The sequence below is a fragment of the Carettochelys insculpta genome, chromosome 10 (assembly GCF_033958435.1).
Source record: "Carettochelys insculpta isolate YL-2023 chromosome 10, ASM3395843v1, whole genome shotgun sequence".
NCBI lineage: Eukaryota > Metazoa > Chordata > Testudines > Carettochelyidae > Carettochelys > Carettochelys insculpta.
In genome coordinates, this window is record NC_134146.1 from 21048404 (window position 1) to 21069127 (window position 20724).

Consider the following 20724-nt stretch of genomic DNA (forward strand, 5'->3'; position numbering starts at 1 on the left):
TACTTTACACACAGTTAACACACTCCTCAAACTGGGGCTACCCCCCCCACATGCCTTTGGCATCATCCAATCTTTTCGCCTAGAATTGCATAGTTTGTGCTCTATCTCCTATAGCTAGCCGATCATCTTCTCATATGTAATACACTTGAAGAAAAGTGACGAACGACAATATGAACATTATGGAATTTTACTGTCAATGCACAATATTAGACCCAAGTATATTGTTGCAGCAGCCACAGTCAATCACTAAAATAAATTTTTCCAGGATTTACAAAAAAGTGCTGGTAAAATACAGAAAACTTGAGTAATGATTCTGAGCAAGATAAATGCCAACACAGTCAATGAAAGTTGAGACATCACTAATCAAAGACAAGACCTTTTAAATTAAAAGCCTTCAAATTAAACACTTACCCCTGTGGGCTCAGATCCAGAGAGTCTTCCCGGCTGTGCTGTAAGCTAGGAGACTCCAAATCTGCAGTTGCATTACTGGCAGAGGTGGCTGTTCCAGTGCTTATTGTTGTAGTGGTACCCAGCGTTCCTGACCCATTAGTGCATGTTTTTGGTGGGCTTGTCAGCAAAGCCTCAGACTCTGCAAGATTCTTCACTTGGTGCATCACCCCTTTTCAAAGTTAAGAAGCCAAAGCATTTATGCTAATCTTTAAAAACCTGAGTTCTTGCAAATATTAACATATCTCCCTGCCTCAAGAATTTTATTCAACAGTATTTTGGAAAGTATCCCTTAAACTTCATAGAAAGTATATGGTAAGTGTATGAGTCATATCCAAAAAAGAAGACCAAAGTCAAAACAGAATAGGAAGAGAACATCAGTCGATTAGCAGGAAATTATTTAGTATAATCAAACAAAGCACATTCAATGAAATTTCAAAAAGTATTCTTAGCATCTAAAAATAAGCTTGGTTGCTTCAAATAAGCCTGTTAAAACTGATTACAACCAACCAACAACCCCACCTTCTTTGCAAGGATTTCCCCTTATACTATCTTAAGGTGCCCTCCCTTTCTTGCACATGGTAGATTATCAGAATTGAAAGCTTAAGCTATTAAACTTGATCTGTCTCAGAAGCACACAAAGTTTTGCTTAAAGCCTCAGATTAAGAGTAAATACTAAAAATAGTGCAAAAAAGACCATTTACCTTCTCTTCTGAAGTAAACACTAAAAATGTCAGGTAATTTTTGCATTAAGATCTCTGCCATCTGAAGGGCTCCAACTACTATCTTAAGGTCTTGACTTGATAGCATGGAGGCAATATGACTAAAAAAATAAAAAAGGAAAGTGCCTGCTTTAAAAAGTTTGATTTCTCAAAGCTTTTTTAAATATGCCCTATTTATTAAGTTAGATCCTGTAAAAACAAAGCAAGTAGCAAAGCCAAATGCAAACCCCTGTATCACAAACTTCTATGTTTTTTTACATAAAAGGACTGAAAGAAGCCGATTGCAAGGGTGGCCTATCTTGCAGTTCCCTTAACCAACTATATCCCTTTGCTTAATGAGATCATGTGCACAAAGACATACATGTTGATCAGGGCAATTAGAAATGATTTATCCCATGAACAGGAAGTGATCCCCGAAGAAGCTTCATTTCCATGAGTGCATCACCTCCTCACACATTAGGCTGCTCTAATCCCTAAACCCACTCCTCTGGTACCAAGCTGGGACTACTTTGTGCCACTCAGCTTATACATTTTATGCCAGAAGGGTGTTTTACAGTCTACAGCACCGGGGCATTAGTCTCTAAATTTGGAGGCATACTGGCTCAATACTTCAGTTGTAGAAACTGAGGAAATACTCAATGGCACTGTTGATTATTCTAGTCAGTGTATCTACCCATCGCAATTCTTTGGTTGAAATCTTTTAAAAAATGTTTACAGTTGGCCTCTCAAAAGCACACTTAGACACAGGATGATTTTCAGAAATGCTAAAGTGGTCAGTGTGAACAGCTTTGATCTCATCTTAGCACTTTTTAGAAAAAAGGCTAATACCCAAACACACTTTATAAAAGTTAAAAACAGAACAAGACTGTTACCCTTTCCGTCATTAGTGTTCTTTAAGATGTGTTGCTCACATCCATTCCATGTTAGTTGTGTGTCCATACCAGAGCCTGAAGTCTTCCCCTTTCTGTAGGGCAGGGGAACCTCTTTTGGGTCAGGGACCACTTAACCCACAGAAAAGTCAAATGGGAACCATGCAAAAGTGAAAGTCCTGCCCCTCTCCCCCAAAAAACCCACCACCCTACTTTAATTAAAAAAAAAAAAAAAGCCACATCACTGTTGTGTCCTCCAACTGAGGCACCTGACTCCTCTTATGTTCCTGTCCCATGGATGGGCAGGAAAGCTGATGTGAGGGAGGAAGAATAGAATTTCAGCACTTCCCTGAGGTCAGATTAACTCTTCTGGACACAGGGGCTAAAAGATTTCATGCTCCCTTCCCATTGGCCATGACTCTGTGCAATGGAAACCGGGGGTGCGGGGGGAGAGAAATGGATGACAACAGGGACAGACACTGACAACTCTGGGCAAGAGTTTCTTTGCACTGCCCTTCCACTCTGGGAGCAGGGGGGAACAGCCACATGCAAAAAGTCACTTCCTCCCAATCTACCCAAGCCAAGTTTGCAGACCAAATCTGTCCCCAGCTTATCTTGATCCTTCCTGTTAGGTTCAGGTCTCCATCCCACCCTCGTGCAGTGGGGAGACAGCACTGACACTCCAGTCATGCGGGAGCAGGTGGAGATGCGGGGGGGGGGGGGGGGGGGGGGCTTCATGGCTGGACTGCCAACTCACACCACTGTGCAGAGAACCAGGGGTGAGGGTGAAAAGAGCACCAAGCCATGTGGGCCAGATCAGTGCAAGCCAGGGCTGGATCCAGACTGCAAGCCATAGGCTCCCCACCCCTGCTGTAGGGGTACTGCTCTGGCACCCACGTGGCTCCATATAAAGGAGTACTGCTGCCTCCCCACTACCCTGAGTGCTTTCTTGCCAGGAACTCCAACAGTGAGAAAGAAGGCAGGTCACTGAATGGACATGAACACAGAAATCTTACAAAACTCCAATTATGGAACAGTCTTTCCTTTGAGTGCCTGCTCACGTCCATTGCATGTCAGAGGACTCCCAAGCAGAACTACTGAAGAAGTTGGGCAAGAGTTCACAGATGTGTTGCTTATATCAAGTTCTGCTGAACCCAGCATCACCTCTGGCTTGCTGGGTGATGGTGAAGAGAACTGAACGCCATGCTGATGCTCAGTAAATGCCCTGGACAGGAACATGCACTAGAAGGATGCCTGAGCTCTAGTTGACTGTGCCCTTACAATTGCAGTGGTGGCATGCTGCGCTAGTTTATAAGAGGTCTTGATGCAAGAGGTGATTCAGTCAGAAATGCCCTGCAAGGACACCAGAAGGCCATTCATCCTGTCTGTGGTCTCAAGGAAGCACTAGGTCAACCAGCAGAAGGGCTTAGTACACTCCAGGTAAAAATGCCAGACACATCTGAAGACGTCCTGGTTAACATGGAAGGAAGACACCGCATTTGGTAAAAAGGCCAGAAATGCAGCTGAACACGGCATACAGCAACTTCAATGTCAGAGCTTTAATCTCCAACACTGATCCATCCAACATCACTGCCACAAGGAAGTCGGTCCCACTATATGTAGGAAAGGGAACAAGAGCCCATTGGTTCAAAGGGCAGGCCTGTGAGCCTGGACAGAACCAGATGGAGGTCCCATTGTGAGATGGGATCTCTAACGGGAGGAAAGAAAGACCTTCAAAAACTTGACTAACATCTTGTGTGATCTATCCTGAATTGGGGGATGGAAAGCTGCAAATAGCAACTAAACGAATCTTGACAGAAGGAACGGACAGGCCCCGATATTTCAGCAGAAACAGGTATTACAAGGAACACTGCAGAGAACACACTGGAGAGATGTTAGACTCAGATACCTTGAGGGAAAACCTTGTCCACCTAAGGTGACTCATTCCCCAAATGACCGGCTGCACCCTCCTGGAGCAGACCTGTTGCTCCAAGCTCAACCAAGCAGCATCCATGCCATGAGACGGAAGGTGGTAAGATTTCGGTGCAGGAGCTTAAAGTGATCAGGAGATTGGCTTGCAAGGGCAGGAAAGAAGCCTGACACCAGCCTCTCCCCAATTTCGTCTTTTTACTGGACAGAGTTCTGGGGAGGTAGATTTTCATCTCTCCAATCACTGTATGAGCTGGCTGCTCTGCACTGAGGTGATGGTGCTGTGCGTGGACTCTGAATGTGGCCACTGCAGTGCCAGTACCTGCATGGACTTGATGAAAGGAGTGTTTTAAATTGAACGCCTCCCTCTCTCTCAATTTGCATCTTAAAAGTTTTTATAGATGCGATACCTATCGCTGATGAGAATCCCCTAAGCAACTTAATCCACTGGCACAAAGGCATTAACTGGCATGTTTTCCCACAGCAGTCACAGTTTCTTAAACACGACAGAATGGAGCATGCATCATCCCAAGGCTAAGTCCGATCAGGGATGTTTTAACTAGCTAACACCACACTAAGAGAACAATGCTCAATTATTATTAACAGAAAGTTCACAGTGAACAGGTCTGGAGACAGAATTTGCTGAAGCATAGGAATATTCCAGCACCATCGCTAGCAGTAAGAAAGCAAGGGGGGGGGGGGGCGTGTGTGGAGGAAGCCTGTCATGTCCCTGATAATCACATAATGCGGGTGCCACTCCAGTAAGTGCCAAAGCCAGTGCTCAGTGGGTACCAATAAAGGGAAAAAAGCTTCCAGTGTGTGTGGCAAGCACACACGCCTAGTATGGATTGGATATGAGCAAGCACTCAAGGAAGAAAAAAGTTCATTCACTAGCACAAAGAAACCCACCTCGAAACAGCATGATTTTTCAGTACATCCTTCAGAAGTTCAGCATCAGCAAAATAAATTATCCTAAGAATTGCTCTAAGGCACTTGTGTCTAACAGCGGGTCCAGCTGAAGAGCTATACACTTCATAAAGAACACCAAATAATGTTTTAATAAAGGATTTAGCCAGTTCTGGGTCCTCTTTCATCAGCTGTGCTCGAGCATCATCTTTCTTTAATTCTGAGTGTCCACCTATAAAAGAACACAGATTGGACACCTAAGAAATTGTGCAGTTCTCCTCACATTCACATTGGCATTTGCTTCTTTAAAATCTACTGCAATTCAAGCTGAGAATGAAGCTTTTTGCGCCCCACCCCCACCCCAACACACACACAAATTACACTTTTGGTGGATCCAATACATTTATAACAACGTATCCATGATAGCACGCTACCCTTAGAAAACTACTGGTGTAACACCAACAATTTCCTTTCTTACAATAAGTTTTTGACATAAGGGAGTAAAACAAAGCAAGCGTCTTTAGAATTCAGACATTCAGAGAAAAATTTACTATACATCTAGGATTACCCACAATAAGTGGTGTATATATATTCCAGAAAGTGGCAGGGAAGTAACATCTATTCCAACCTCAAACTTTGCCAGCTTATGCACAGATTTTTTTTGGGAACTACTTCCCTCCCATTCATGGAATTGGAAGTGTTATTTATTTACAGACTTTGAGAAATAAATCACTTCTGGCTTAACTAATAGCCTAAGCTCAAGCAATCAAAATAAAGCTTGGAGCTCTAAATTCATCTGAGGAACAGACAGCCCATTGAGCAACACAGCGTAAGTAGAGGTTGAACCTCCCTGTTCTGGCATTCTCAGAATCAGACCAGTCTGGAATGATGTTGTTGGACTGGGGTGATCCCTGTTGACAGCTCCCCACTTGTGCCACCAGCCCCACTTATAGCCAACCTGCTACTGGCTCCCAGCCAGGTTGCCTCAGCCCTGACTCCCAGTCCCCTGCCCCACTGCAGTTCTGCCACAGCAGCCCTGAGCTGCCAGTCCTGCTCAGAGTACCAGGCACCTGAGCTTTCTGGCCCAGGAACATGTTGGATGAGAGAGTCCCAGTTTAGGGAGGTGAAACCTGTGAAGCGACAGCCAGAGATGCAGGATAACTCAAAAGCAGTACTTACTGGTATTAGTATTGGCTAAGGGGTTAGGTTTTCTCTGAATAGCACGTGCTGTCCCAGTGTCTTCATTGATTTGCTGCATAGAATTGAAGTCAATTGTATAAACACGCCCCAGTGTAGACAGACTTATCTCATCCTCCCCAACCTGATGAGCTGCCTGAGAACAAAACACCAAATGAAGCAATTTGAAAAAACAAACAGACAGATGAGGCCATTTTATAAATAACCTCATATCCCACAAGGGGTGGAAAAGATTTTTACAAAAAGAGGACTATGTTCCATTTTACAAAGTGCTAATGGGGGCTGGGAAGCCCTTTTTCAGATCACGGGTCACTAACCTACGGGGGGGAGGGAGAGAAGAAAAATTGGTTGGTGCCACACAATGAAAAGCAAAACAACCCATACACTTCTCTGCCATGATACTTGACTGAAAAACAAAACAAATTATGACACTCCAGTCACTCCCCTTGCACACCTGCCCTGGAAGCTAGAGGTCCAGGGCTAGATTTTGTGGGTCCCCCAGTCTTTGGGGTTGGGCCAAAAACAAGGAGCTGTGTGGGAGGCAACTGGCTTGGGGTTATGGAATATGGGCAGGGAGGGAGGGATGGACAGACCTTACTTGCAAAGCTCCGCAGGGTCACACACAGCTCTGTGTCCCCCACCACTTCCCAGGCACCCTCCCACTGCTCTGATTGCCCACGATCCCACCCAGAGCGGTGGGAGAAAAAAGCCTTTTCAGGCAGTGTTTTTCTGTGCTGCCATTCTCCCCGATGGGGGAGGGGAAGCGGCAGTGGTGGCGGCGGCAGTAGCAAGGGAGCTGCCACTTGCTCCAGCCAGGCAGAGCTCATTGACTGGATCTGGCCCCGGCTTGCCTGTCTCCAGCCCACAAGACTTGGGGCTCCATGCTCCTCACCCTGCAGCAGGCCACATGCTGGGGAGGGGAGCTCTGAGTCTTGTGGTTGGAATCCAGACAAAGGGTGGGCTGCAGTTCCCACTCCTGCCACCCCAATGCTGTAAGACAGGATGCTGAGAAATCCTGACAGATGCATAAGCATATTAGGAAACATCTAGGGGAAGGACAGCTTCCTCTGAAGTAAAGGCTCAGTTCCATTTAAAAATGGGATGATTAAAACCTCATATGCCCTAGCTTAAAAAAGAAATTAAGATTTCCATAAACAGCAGTCAGGATGATTTACCTTCTGAGACTCTCCAAAGATTTGATCATGTTTTTGTGCAATTCAGATAAAATCTATTTGTAGCCAACCTCAGGATTCATATCCCAAAGTAAAGGAAAATTAAGAGCCTGGGTGCCTCTCACTTTTAAATCCTAAAAGACAAAGTCTGCACCTCCCTTGAGCACTAATTAGCTCTCTGTAAAAAAATAAGGGTGTCAGGTAAGGGGTTCAGGTGTTGCTGAAGCAAAAATTCAAAGAACTTTGATCTGTTAACAGTAAGATTAAGGGTTACTCCACAGAGCGAGACAGCTCTCAAAAGAAAGAAGAAAAATTAAATGGTCAGAAGTGCAAGTTTCTGATGAGCATATTATACAAAATAGATGACTGGATGTTTAAAAATCCACCCAGTTTTGAAGAAATACAGAAGGACTGCATAATCAAGCATATAGTCTCATATTTACAGAATGAAGCTGCAATACAGTTAGCACTTATATTAGGCACTATACAGTTTTACAGCAAGGCTGGAGAAGTGAAGAAGCATTCAAACGCATATATAAAAACAGATATATTTAAAATAATACCTCAATTATTCGGCTATCAATCCTGTTATAAGGATGCCACAGACCCCTATCATCTCGCCACTGCCAAATTGCCCCTTCTGTGTTTTGTGCATTTCCTTTCTTTAGCATAGTATCAACAGCAAAGATTCCTTCTTTAGGCAGGCAAGGCATCAGTTCACTGAGGACCAAAAAAAAAACACACACACACACCACACCCCATCAAATAAACTTTTGAAAACACAAATCTACTATATATTTTAGAGTACATCTGCCTGTTGGTGCTACATTTATTCAAGAACTACTTGTAATCCACAAGAGCCTGGAAAGTGGGAAGTAACTGAAATCCCAGGAGTTCCCAGAACATGGAAATGAAGGGGTACCAACAGGAGGGACGACATATTTCAGACTCAGCGAGGACAGTAAATGCAAGGAATAGCGATACTGCAGAGTGACCAATGGGGCCAGCCATAGCAGGAAAACAAGTGGCCATGGCAAGACCAAGCTCTACATCCTGTTGGGAGAGGTAAATGTTCCTGCATCTCAACCCTCCCACTGCCTCAGTGCTGTGCAGGAGGAGCCCGGCTGACTCCCCAGATCATTCGTATAAATCATTTCCTTTTTCCTCGTATTTGCCAAAAACCCATACGCTTTATTTTACTTACATACCCGAGCAATGCTGGATGAAGTTACTAATGTGTGTGTACATATAGGAGAGGGAGAGGGAGACTGATATATCAGTTAGCATTAGTGGTTTGAAAACTATTAGTTTACCTTTTTAGAAGAGCATGAAATTAGCCTGTCAACCATATTTAACAGATAAGACTGTATAAAAGACGACTTACCATATAAGAGAAGTAAGCTCATAAAGTTCTTGAGGACTTCGGGGAACAAGCTCAATTTGTTCTTGACAGCTCCCATTTGAGGCTCCACAAAGAAGGAAGTGAAGTGTTTCTGCAATATCTTCAAAACAGTTGGTTTAGTACAGTATTGTCCCAGGATAAGAGGACAGTGTGTTAATGTGATACATACTGCACAGAATAGACAGTTCCTGCCCTGAAAAGCTAAAAGTCTAGGTAGAAGACAAAAGGGTAAGGAAAGGAATGTAACTTCACAGTTAAATAAAACAATCTACTTTGAAACTTAGCTAAACAAAAAGAACATGAGAAGGAAAACTGATGAGATGTGTAAGGGAAAAGAAACAGAGGAGGCAGGAGGGGAGCATGCAGGTACCGAGGCTGAGGTTGGAAATGAAATGAAAGCCAATCGGCACAGGGGAAAGAATGTCCAAAAGCCAGAACTGTAGGCAATAGCACAATACTACGCTCTTTCCTAGTATTGCCTAAAAACAGTGGTCATTTAATGCACACTTTCCCCACCCTATAATAAACTTAGCTATGTTGTGATAGAGTTAGTTTAAACCTCCAATGGGAGTTGTGAGCTGAAGATGAAAAGATAAGAGAATTCAGAAAGAGAATTAAGGGAAAGCCCATCTAACTACATTCCAAACCACACCTTATATCCCAGTTAAAAAAAGAAGATTATTCCATCACTATTGCTTTTTCCTGCTTCCACCTATTTCTTATAGGAAATATGTGGAATCTATATTTCTATAGAAAAGTGTAGCTTATAGATTATAGTGCTTAACAAAGTTGGTAAGAGTCAATAGCTATGCTTCCTATTTTAATAAAAGTACTGTGCCAAAAAAAAAAAAAAGGACACAAATACTGACAGATTGTATGCACTTACTTTGCTTCATAAGTTGAACTGCTAGTGTAGGACAATTGGAGCACATTAAGGAAAACATGCGCACCACCATGATGAACATTCCTGAGCTCAGGATGGGAGGAGTCACTACCAAGAGTTGCTGAATGTTTGTGAGCAAATCCTTAGAGGCAACCTGCTGAAGCAAATTCTTTAAGAAAAAAAGGAAAAAAGCAGGAAACCACAGTTATTTATCTTTTGTAACTGTTGTTCTTGTGTGTGTTGTTTATGTCCATTTCCAAGCAAGTATGTTCATGTCACACGCATGATTGAAAGAAAGAATTTTCCCCTCGCTGTACCCATCATCAGCTTGACTACGGAGCCCCCTGGTTTGGCACCTTCATGGCTATTTATTTAGGCCCTGCTAACCTACCGCCTCTCCAGTTTCTTCTTGCTGGATACTCTGACAGAGAGAGCAGGAGGAGGGGCGGTGAGGTCTTGAAATGGACATGAGCAACACCTCTCAAAGGACAGTCACAAAACATAGGTAACTATTTTTGTGTGATTGCTCATGACAATTTTGTGTAGGTATCTTCAAAGAAGAATTGAGTTCACCAAATTGCAGATTGAAGCACTGCTCTATTGAATGCAGCATTATTCATGGCCTGCTAAACGATGGCAGAGGGTCATATAAAGGGGATGAACAGATAACCACAGTGCTGTAGGGCAACTGTCCCCATTTATGCCATGCGCTAGCAATGCTGCAGATGATGCTTGCACTCCTGGAGTGCACTGTCAATGCTGGAACCAGAACCTTTGCTATGCTGTAGCACGTCATGATACAGATGAAGATTCAAGAAAAAAAAATAAAATAAAATGGTCAGATGAAACCAGAAACCCCCTCATCCTTTCTACACTGACCATGCAGAGTTGCCTCAGCTTCCTAAGAGGCTTTGTTCACTCCATGTAAAAAGCCAGCATCTGGCCAAGGAATAGAGCATGCACCACGTTAACATGTGGCTGTGACGGAAATAATAAAAACACTACCACACTGGTAAAAAGATGTCCTCATTTACATGAAGTTGTGAGACTATTTTAGCAAGAAAGGTTGGGTGCAGCCACAAATATACCTTGTTCTTCTAACACGCTATAAAGGGGGCTCAGATGTTAATGGTTTGAGGTCAGACACCTCTCCTGGCTGAAGAGGTAGCTGCAAGAAAGACCATCTTTCCAAGAGGTAAAGCACAGAATACAAGATGCTAGAGGTTTGAATGTCCTCCCCACTTCCCCATACCCCACGAGCCTTGAGAGAACCAGGTTAAGGTACCATGGATGGATCGGTTACTACACACAGGCTGGGGGGAGGAGACTACCCATCTAGCCCTTTAAGAAAAGCACCCAACCACTGGGTTAGCAAATATTCACCATCCTGATGAACTCAGGGGAAAAGCAGAACAATACCTCCAACTGGACTGAGTGGGCAATTTAAGAGTCCCACAAACTGGAGGGGTTCCTCTCGCAGGAGAGCAGAGCGCACACCATCCTGTTTATTTACACAGAATGTGGCTGTTGTGTTGTCTGTCAACACCAATGTACATTTGCCCTAAAGACATATCTAAACATTTGAGAACATAGACATGCTGCACGTAGCTTCCCCATCATATACCACTATAATTTTACCTGGGACAACAGGCCCTTAGTTCTGAGTTTGTCCAGGGGCATTTGTCACCCCAGCACCAATGCATCTGTGACTAGCGACAGAAATGGCTGAGGTGTGAAGCACTCACTGCTCATAGATTGAGCTACCAACCAAGGGACTTGAGAACAGGAGGGGAGAGCATGCTCAATCTGTCTAGATGGGCCTGTAGACTTGAGTCAGTCATTGACAGGGATGGAGCTGCAGCCTGCCACATTACACCATGTAAATGCAGGCTACCACACATCCAATCAATTTTAGGCAATTACGGCTCTCACTGATAGAAACCAAACTGGCCAGGAACACCATACCCCAAATGGAGTCCAGGAAGACTGTGATGAATTCTATTCTCTGAGTGGGAGTTAAGGTTGACTTCACCCTGCTGAGAATGAGATAGTCTGAGGAACGTCACAAAACACAAAGTCCATGTATTCCTCCATTTCAGCTCTAGGACTAGGTATCGAACCCCCAAGTAAGAAACAGCATAAAGGGATTTAGCAGGAATAAGGGGGTGGGCTCCTGGACACGAGGCGGAGGCTAGCAACTTCCAGTCCAGACAGCAGACCCCGGCCTGATCACCCAGACATCACCACCACGAAAGGTCCCAGCCAAGCCGTATCTCTGACTTGAAGGGCTGCTGTAACATAGCTGTTGGTGAGATGTGGGAGCACTGGATGTTATTGAAAAGTCACGTGTAATTGTATACAGCTATATGTAACCTAGTGTTTAGCCTATGCCAAATAAATTATATATAAGACAAATGTTAAGTAATTGTAGTTACGAATAAATGAATCAATCACTATTGGTAAATACCACTAGCTGGACTAGCGGGGCTGTATAGAGAATTATTGAGACTTAGAACAGCCACAGGGCATTGTGGTGTTCACAATCAGAGCATTATTGTTCCTGGTACTCATAATACTGTGGAAACCTAGGTTTTAAAGTAGATACACTGAATCACATATTGCTGCTACACTATATAAGGCTGCTATAAAGGTGGGGTGGTCGGTCCCGGGCCACCCGACTCCCCCCGCTGTATCAAACCCCACGCGCACCCATGGGACCCGGAGTAGGTCGGCACATCGTCACCTCCCAACTTGGTATCATCTGCAAACTTAATAAGTGTACTTTCTATGCCAATATCTAAATCATTGATGAAGACATTGAACAGAACCAGTCCTAACACAGACCCCTGTGGAACCTCACTTTTTATACTTTTCCAGCAGGATTGAGAACCTTTAAGAACTACTCTCTGGTATGGTTATCCAGCCAGTTATGCACCTACCTTATAGTAGCCTCATCTAAACTGTATTTGCCTAGTTTTTTGATAAGAATATCATGAGAGACCGTATCAAATGCTTTACTAAAATCTAGATACACAACATCTACCGCTTCTCCCCTATCCACAAGGCTTGTTATCCTATCAAAGAAAGCTATCAGATTAGTTTGACATGATTTGTTCTTTACAAATCCATGCTGGCTGTTTCCTACTCCTTACCACCTTCCAACTGCTTGCAGATGATTTCTTTAATTACCTGCTCCATTATCTTTCCTGGCACTGAAGTTAAGCTGACTGGCTTGTAGTTTCCTGGGTTATTCTTATTTCCCTTTTTATAGATGGGCACTCTATTTGCCCTTTTCCAGTCTTCTGGAATCTCTCCTGTCTCCCATGATTTTCCAAAGATGATAAAGGCTGATAGATGATAGATAATTGAATTTGCAAACGTTAAAACCACAAATGTCACAACCTTGCTGTAAATGGCCATGAAGCCACCACTCCAAGGGGCTCTACAGCACACACGATGGGTACCACTAGTGGAAAAGCCTTCCAACAACTGTGCACATAGCATGCATGACCTACTTGGAATTGACATTAGCAATAAAAGAACTTAGTAAATGCTAGTTTTAATTTTTTTTCCAAACAAGTATAAAACAAAGAGCACCTACCTCCTCATGTTGGAAGTTGTCCACTAGCCGTGCAAAACAGAGACAAGTGCTTTCTACTGACTTTTTGTCCTATTAAAAAAGTTATACATAGTAAGATGCTCTAGAGCCTGTATTTAATACAATTCTGCATGAAGTCAACTTCCCCCTAAAACACCCATAACTGAAATTCTACTGTTAGTAGCTGTCAGCCTAGAAGTGATAAAAAAGTAACCCCCAAATTCTTTACACCAAGAAAACCTTCCCTAAACATTTTTGTTGGTATGGCTCATCCTGTAAGACTATTAATTGAACCCAACCAGAATTACTCCATTTAGATTACCAAGTATTAGTTTAATATATTCACACAATTTCTCAAAAGTGGAAAACCCAGCACAGCCTTAATGCTTAAGTTTAAAAATTCACCACCCAGGATATACAGAAAACTAAAGTCTCACATTATGAGACCAATTCAGCTTCCGGGGGGAGGTCACTTTTCTGAAAGTTTTTATAACAGTTTAATTCTATCATTTTGCTTCAAAGTTGCTTCTACATATAGCTTGTCCAATCCCCTTCTGAAATTATAGCAAAATCAAACTTCCTGATTACGCCCCACAAAAAAAAAAAAGTTAACACCATTCACTCATTGACACACTTGCAACTCATCCACAATTTTTCTACCTTAAAAATAAACTATACACCAGTTTATAGTATGTACAAAATGAGCATATCAAAGTTAACACTGAAAGTAAAGTCTTATAAGTTATGGGTTATGCCAATTATAGATGCTTCTTACCAACATGTACATTTTCCCATAACCCCCCAATGAAGTTTAAGTAATGAGTAGGTTCACACATGTATCATCCACAACTCTACAAGTCTTAAGTGACATTACTTCCCTAATGGGGAGGATCAGTGTGAATTAATCAGCAGAAGTTCTAACACCTAAAGACATCAAGTTCAAGGCAACTGGAAAGAATGTTACATACCTTCCAGCAAAAAACTGATTCAAGATGTTTTTACACACAGATTCCACCTCTTGGGGCTCACATACCCCATATGCATATCAGAGTCTTCTGAACAATGCTATTTGCTGGGGCCATGCCTGTGCCTTTAAACAACCACTTGGTCCCTACAACACCTTGGCTTAAGAGCAGAGCTACCACAACCTATACCCAGTTCCTTTTATCATAAAAAAATCTATCAAAGCAGGACTCCTATCGAGAGGGGATCTATGCAGATACAGCACCTGAAAGAACCTCTGTTTCTCTCAACAGTAGTAGACTGCTCACTCTCCAAGTGATTATCCCCACAGATTATATTATTGGTGATTAACAAGCAGTTGCCCTGCAGCTAGGATATGGGTAAGAAGAGGCCTACCAAAACTAATGCCAGATCTACACTAGGCCAAAAAGTTGATCTAAGATATGCAATTTCAGCTATGCCAATTGAGTAGATGGGATCAATGTATTCTAGACAGATTTTTCAGGTCATCCATAAAATGGGAGGTCAACAGGAGAAACTCCCTGGAGTTTCTGTTGACCTCGCTTACTCCTTGTGACAATGAGGAGTACCAGAGGCAAGTGTAGAGTGCTGATGGTTCAATTTAGCACATCCCCACTAGGTGCTTTCTAAATTGAAGCTCTGAAGATCGACCTTGAGTGAGTTGATCTTCCAGTAAGTGTAGATATAACCTCAGATGCAACCCAGAAGTTTACTCCAGCTATAATCTGTGGATTGAGGTCCACATGGGTGCTTTTCACTACTGTTGTGTGCGCATCAAGGCATGTGCGGATATGCAGCATCAACAGAAACACCTGCTACCAGCTGTGGGCGCTCTGCTTATCAGCTGGACAGCCCCTGAATCTCCCAAGCCCACAGTTTACAGTGAACATTGGCACCTGCCCGTTATATCTGCAATTACATGAAGAGAGGGCACCCAGTGGCAAGTGTTGGCCCAACAGACACGGCTAATCAAAAGAATCATATTTTATGTGCATGAACATCAAGAACGGAATTTGTATGGACAATTACTCAAAAGATGAAATATTCTGAAATCAAGTTTAACTGGGTAAGGCATGTATTAATCTAAATACACATCTTTGTAAAAAGCTATTCACCGCTTTTTACCAGAGATCAGCATTCCCTGTAATTTGTGTATCTGTGCAGCCATACAGGAGAGAGATTCTAATGCCATCCAGCTGATGAGCAGAGCACCCACACAGATAGTTTTTTTTGTTGTTATATTAGCATATGGTTCTGTGCACACAGAAATTTACTCCACACATGGATGGAAGAAGAATTAGAGGTAACTTTGCCAGGGATCTCTGAATTTCTGAAGAAATTTTAAAAGTTCAATTAAAAAGTCAAGTCCACTGCCCACAGAAAACAGACTATCCATTCTGCAGCTTTGTATTTCCTCTTAGGATCCTACTTCATCTCTCTCTGGAAAAAGCAGTAAGAGGCAACTTCTTAAACGTTGTCTGAAAATGCCTGTCTGCGATGGATGACTGCCAAAATTAGTTTTCCTCATCTCTACTGAGGGGATATATTAAGACTGATTTGAGACAAATTGTGTCATAGTTAAACATTAATATTTCATTGATTCCGCTGGTGGTTTATGTAGCTGCCAAACCACAGAGCTTGCAACACATAGGTTTAAAATGTTTCAGGGTTTGCTTTTAACACAACCTTTAAAAATATTGCACCTTTACCATTTTAAGTACCATTTTGTCAGCTCCTCCTTGTTCTTTGCCAATATGATGAAACAACCCAAGTATAAAATCTAGACTAAGAACTACCAGCAACTTAATGCCTCCATAGCACATCGAAATGACTAATCAGTTTTGTAATGGTTTCTTACCTGATGGGTTAGCCTTTGTGTAAGCAGTGGCAGAGAATCTGCAACAAAGTGAAACTCATCAGGTGTGATGCTCTGGCAGCAGTTGGCAGCAATAGCTAGTGCATTCCTCTGGGCGTTTATGCTGAAGAACTCCAGATACAGCAGACAGTCTGCCAACCCACCCTATAATACAGAAAGCTGTTAAAGAGAAGTATTCTCTGTCAGTGGCATACAGTGACAGAAATTTCTGGGCATCAATTACTCATTGGGGAGAACTTGCACATGACCCAGTTTGTGGTATAAGACCCATGAACAGAGGAAACAAAAACTTCGAACAAATCTTTGTTTTTTTAATTAGGGAAAACTACTTACTGCCTGCAGAATGGCTTTACTATGCCTACGTGATAACATCTCCAAGGCAGTTAGTGCCTGCTCTGCCACGTCAATACACTGAATAACTTGCAGCTAGAACAAAAGAAAAATAATTAAATGAGTTACTAGTTAAGAATCTGTCTCTAGAAACTGATTTGAAAAGAATAAAAATTCTTATCTATATTAACACTTGACGCCCTGCAATGTGAGGTTTAATATTCGACTTTAGGAAAGTACTACATTTAAAGACTTTCCACATGAAAGTACAACTCAGCTTTTCATATCTATCTTAAAGATTGGATTCTTACAGACATTTCACTGAAGTATCTTTTTTTTAAAAAAGGTTATATAAAATGGATGTGTCTAGTACAAATTGTAGGCAATAGTACATAGTTACTGTTTGAAGATACATTTATGTTTCAGTGTTTAATTAGAAAAGCAAAACAAGTCACAACTAGCTTCATAATTTTTCCCCTCCCCACCCCCCAAGACTTCAGAAACTCAGCTTTGAATTTAGGAGCCCTCCTAAAACAAATGGCTCCAGCCTCCATTCCAAGGCAAAACTGATTTAAAAGGTTATGGGAATGGGAGAAAATGAAACAAACAGTAAGGAAACCACTAACTCTGAAGAGCATGCCCACACACATCTGCCTGGCAACCTGATGTCTTCCAGGTACTAACTAGGAATACAAGCTCCTTACTCTGTTGATCAGGAGACATTCCAGGTCCTCCTCAGTGAAGTTCAACATGAAGTTTACCAAATGGAGAAAAGAAAAGCTTCTAGGTGGTGGGAGGAAGTTACACTGACATCTGAAATGGTAAGAGCTATAGGACAAGATCACTGGGAAACTTGTTCAGAGGTGTAGCAGTGTTGGCAGGGGGAACGTTGTTATATTCTGTTCTCATAGAAACATTGTTTTGTAAATGAATGCCTACTGATGTTCCCATGAAGTTCAATATTGTATTCAGTATTGTTAGTGAATCCTCCTTAATATTCTCATGAAATTCAGCATTGTTTTGTTCATGAAATCCTGTTCATGTTCTATACAACTGAATAACTCTACCTCGCTGTAACTTACATTCTGTTAATAATCTATTGGTACTTTACCTCCTGCCCAATAGGGAATTACCAGACCGGAATGTCATATGAGCAGTAGGAATTCAGTCTGAGCTGGAGGAGTGGATAAAGGAAGTATGAGAAACTCTCCCCTGGTTTGTTGGGAGGGGGGTGAACAAAGGAGGAGAGAGGTATAAGTACTGCTCACTTCTTGTTGTAAGGGGGGCAGGCTTTGTGGAGTATATCCCCCTGCACCCTATTTGGTATACCAAATAAAGTACTTAGGTTAATCTCTTCCACTCTCGGTGTGTTATTGGGCCAGCGTTGCAAACCGGACACGAACTGCCACTGTGCCACCTTGAGAAGGAGGCAACAGCAGTTACTTGGAACAGCAGACGGTACCACTGAGCTGGAAGGAGTCCGTTTTGCTGTGTCAGAAAGGCAAAATGTGAAAATCTAAAAGAACTGTCATCCAATATGCCTTCTCCTACAGGTCTACAAGTTGTTCACCAAGAGGCAGTCAAGAGAGCAGGCATGTTTTAGAAGGAATTTCAGCACAATGGACCATGTCTTCAACATAAACCAACTATTGAAACACTCAAGGGAATACAAGTTGCCTTTATAGATTGCCCTCATCAACTATGAAGCGTTTGACAGCATAGAGACCAATGCAGAACTGAATGCTCTTACACAGCAAATCACCACCACAAACTAAATCAAACCAATGAAGAAAGCAAATTGACTGCACTATGGACATAAAGCTCTGTTCAACATACCCCTTCAAGTCACCATCAAAAGGAAGGTGTGAAGCAAGGCAACTGTTTCACTGAAACTCTTCACAGCCTGCCTGAGAATGCTATTGAGGTGGAAGGGTGGGATCGGTTTCAATGGAGAGCATTTAAACCACCTCAGATTCACAGACATCATCATGCAAATTGCCAAAAACTATCAAACTAAAGAAAATGCTTTTAGAGCAGTTCATTTGCAGTCCAATTTTTTGTTTCAAGCTCTCAAACTAAATTAATATAGTCTGATGCCTTGCTAAAAGTACAAAACAATAGAAAAATCTGAGATCCCTTAATCTCTGTTCACTATGCCTATTTGGGTCAACAACTTAGAATATGCTAGGATCAGGAAGGTGAACTCTCACCCAGAAAGCATTGTGGTTGGTGCATATTGAATTCTATCAAGGACGTCCTAGGAAAAACCAACAAGGCAACACATGCCAACCTCTTTGACTCAACAGTACTGCTGGGCAATGCTCTAGCAGCCAAGAATGGCTGCAGGCATAAAAAGAAAGGAGCAACGATAGTTCACTATAGAGGGCTATGGAAAGACGAACTCCAGGGATTTCCATCTGTGACAGAGTCCTCCATGAAGTGATCAGAGAACAGAGTGGATTGCAGGACATCATTTAAAAAAATCCAGTAAAATGGGCTGGTGGGTGGGGGCACATAGCCAGACTCATTGACAATCAACAGACCAGAGCAGTAGCCAAGACCTATTCATGGGAAATGAAACAAATCACTCAGCTAGCTTTCAAGTGAGGGTAAATATTATGGTCAAAACATGGCCACACAAAGAGAAGGCAGGCCAGGATAAAAGAATGGAAGACTTATTGTGATCAGCACTATGCACGAGGGTTGAAGGAATGATCAACCAGAGTGATTAATTTTTTAACAACCAAAGATTGGTTCACCCGAGATAAGATAAGATATGGTCAATGGGCCAAATCAAACCCCACAAAGCCTTTTATTCTGGCTCATGACTGGCCCCTCCAGTTGCAGAGGGAGAACTTTGGATACTGTCCCCAGCCACAGCAAAAATTTGTCAGCTCCCACTGGCAAGTTTCATGCACTTCTCCCATACTCAGCAAAAATCTCTCAGGTTCTATTGGCCAGAAGCCAGACAATGAGAGCTGAGATTTTGCTGACCGCAGAGCCGTGCAGCACAATTTCTCAGCTTCCATTGGCTGGTTTCTAGCCAATAGTAGTAGAGAGAGTTTGCAGGGGGCAGATCTGAAAATGGCCTCTGGGAGTTAAGAGATCTTGCTGGAAGAGGTGACAGGGCAGTCCTACTTCTCAGGTCCCACTGGTTGTTTCCAGCTAATAGGAGTGGAGAGATTTTGTTGGGGGTTGGGTAGCATATGAAGCACCTCCCCCCCCCAACCAACCAACACAGAGCGCCACATGGAACAGCCAGTGAGCAAAGGCTGCTGCTCTTCTTACCGGCAGCTGCTTAGGTAAGTGTCTCCTAGCCACACAGCCTGCCTCTGGCACCACATCCCAACTTCCTCCCAGGCACTGTACCCCCTCCAATGTCCCTCCAGGCTAGAATCATCTCCTGCATTCCAATCCCTTGCCTCCTCTTCCATCCACCCTCCACCCCATGTCACAATTCCCTCTCAGATTCTGCATCAGCTCCTACATCACTTCCCAAGGCCAGAATCCCTCCCTGCACACACAGCATCTCATAAAACCTGTCCCAGCTCACAAATCCCTCCTTCACCCAACTCCCTCTCAGACCCCACAGCCAACCCTGAACTCCAGTGCGATTGACAGCAAGGGGCAAGGTGTGGGGAGGCCCTGCTCCACACCCCAAGAAGGGACGGAGCTTCAGGCAAAAAAGGCTGGACTGAACTGTGAGCCCTTAACGCCACCTAGAGCAGGATACTGGGTCCTCTCCCCACCCTCAATCAGCACAGAGTGACCTTTCACTGCTGTTTCAAAGGGTCCCAGGGCTCTGACCATCACCATTGCCACGGCAGCAGTGGCGATGGCTGGGAGTTCAGGGCCCCATCAAAACACTAGATCACGATGCAACCACCTCCTCTGTCCACTATGTCAGCGGGTCTGCCTACTCCTCAGTCCCCTACCCTGAGCTCCCTTCCACACTCAACCCCATGCCCCCTTCCATTGAAATGTGTGGCCCTTGAACACTTACCAAAATCTTTGAGTGGCCCCCCCACCACCAAAAACTATTGCCTATCCCTGACCTACAACTTGAATACTTCAGAGCCTAGTGTGCAAAGTCATCATGCCAGAAACAAGGTGAAACTCAAAAGCCGCTTCAGGGAATATTTACTACTCCTGATGGAATTCTGTGCCAAAAAACAAAAAATTAAGTAAAAATATTTGAAAACGATGCAAAATTCTGCAAATTTCGTCTCTATATATATATATGGCTCCAGCTGGCATGGCGAGCACAAGGCTCTGGCTGCATTGAGGAAGGAGATCACCTTGAAATACCCACCTCCTTTGGTGCAGAATCTTAGTGAGGCTGCATCCAGTTCTGACAGTATAATGGCCAACCCTGCCCCAGAAAAACACCATCGGGCCCTGCCCCTCTA

General features: G+C 43.2%; 1 protein-coding gene across 6 annotated transcripts in view; it reads right to left on the reverse strand.

The window, feature by feature from the left end:
• The window catches only part of TRIP12 (thyroid hormone receptor interactor 12), a 166007-nt gene that overhangs the window by 48513 nt on the left and 96770 nt on the right, over window positions 1–20724 (reverse strand). For all 6 annotated transcript variants that reach the window (XM_075004706.1, XM_075004705.1, XM_075004709.1 and 3 more), the window contains 10 exons: window positions 16319–16411; window positions 15968–16129; window positions 13129–13197; window positions 9531–9696; window positions 8627–8744; window positions 7806–7962; window positions 6053–6206; window positions 4877–5105; window positions 1152–1270; window positions 412–619 (listed from right to left, as the gene is read on the reverse strand). In XM_075004706.1, coding sequence (XP_074860807.1) covers window positions 412–619; window positions 1152–1270; window positions 4877–5105; window positions 6053–6206; window positions 7806–7962; window positions 8627–8744; window positions 9531–9696; window positions 13129–13197; window positions 15968–16129; window positions 16319–16411 — 1475 coding nt within the window. The remainder of the gene's footprint in view (window positions 1–411; window positions 620–1151; window positions 1271–4876; window positions 5106–6052; window positions 6207–7805; window positions 7963–8626; window positions 8745–9530; window positions 9697–13128; window positions 13198–15967; window positions 16130–16318; window positions 16412–20724) is intronic.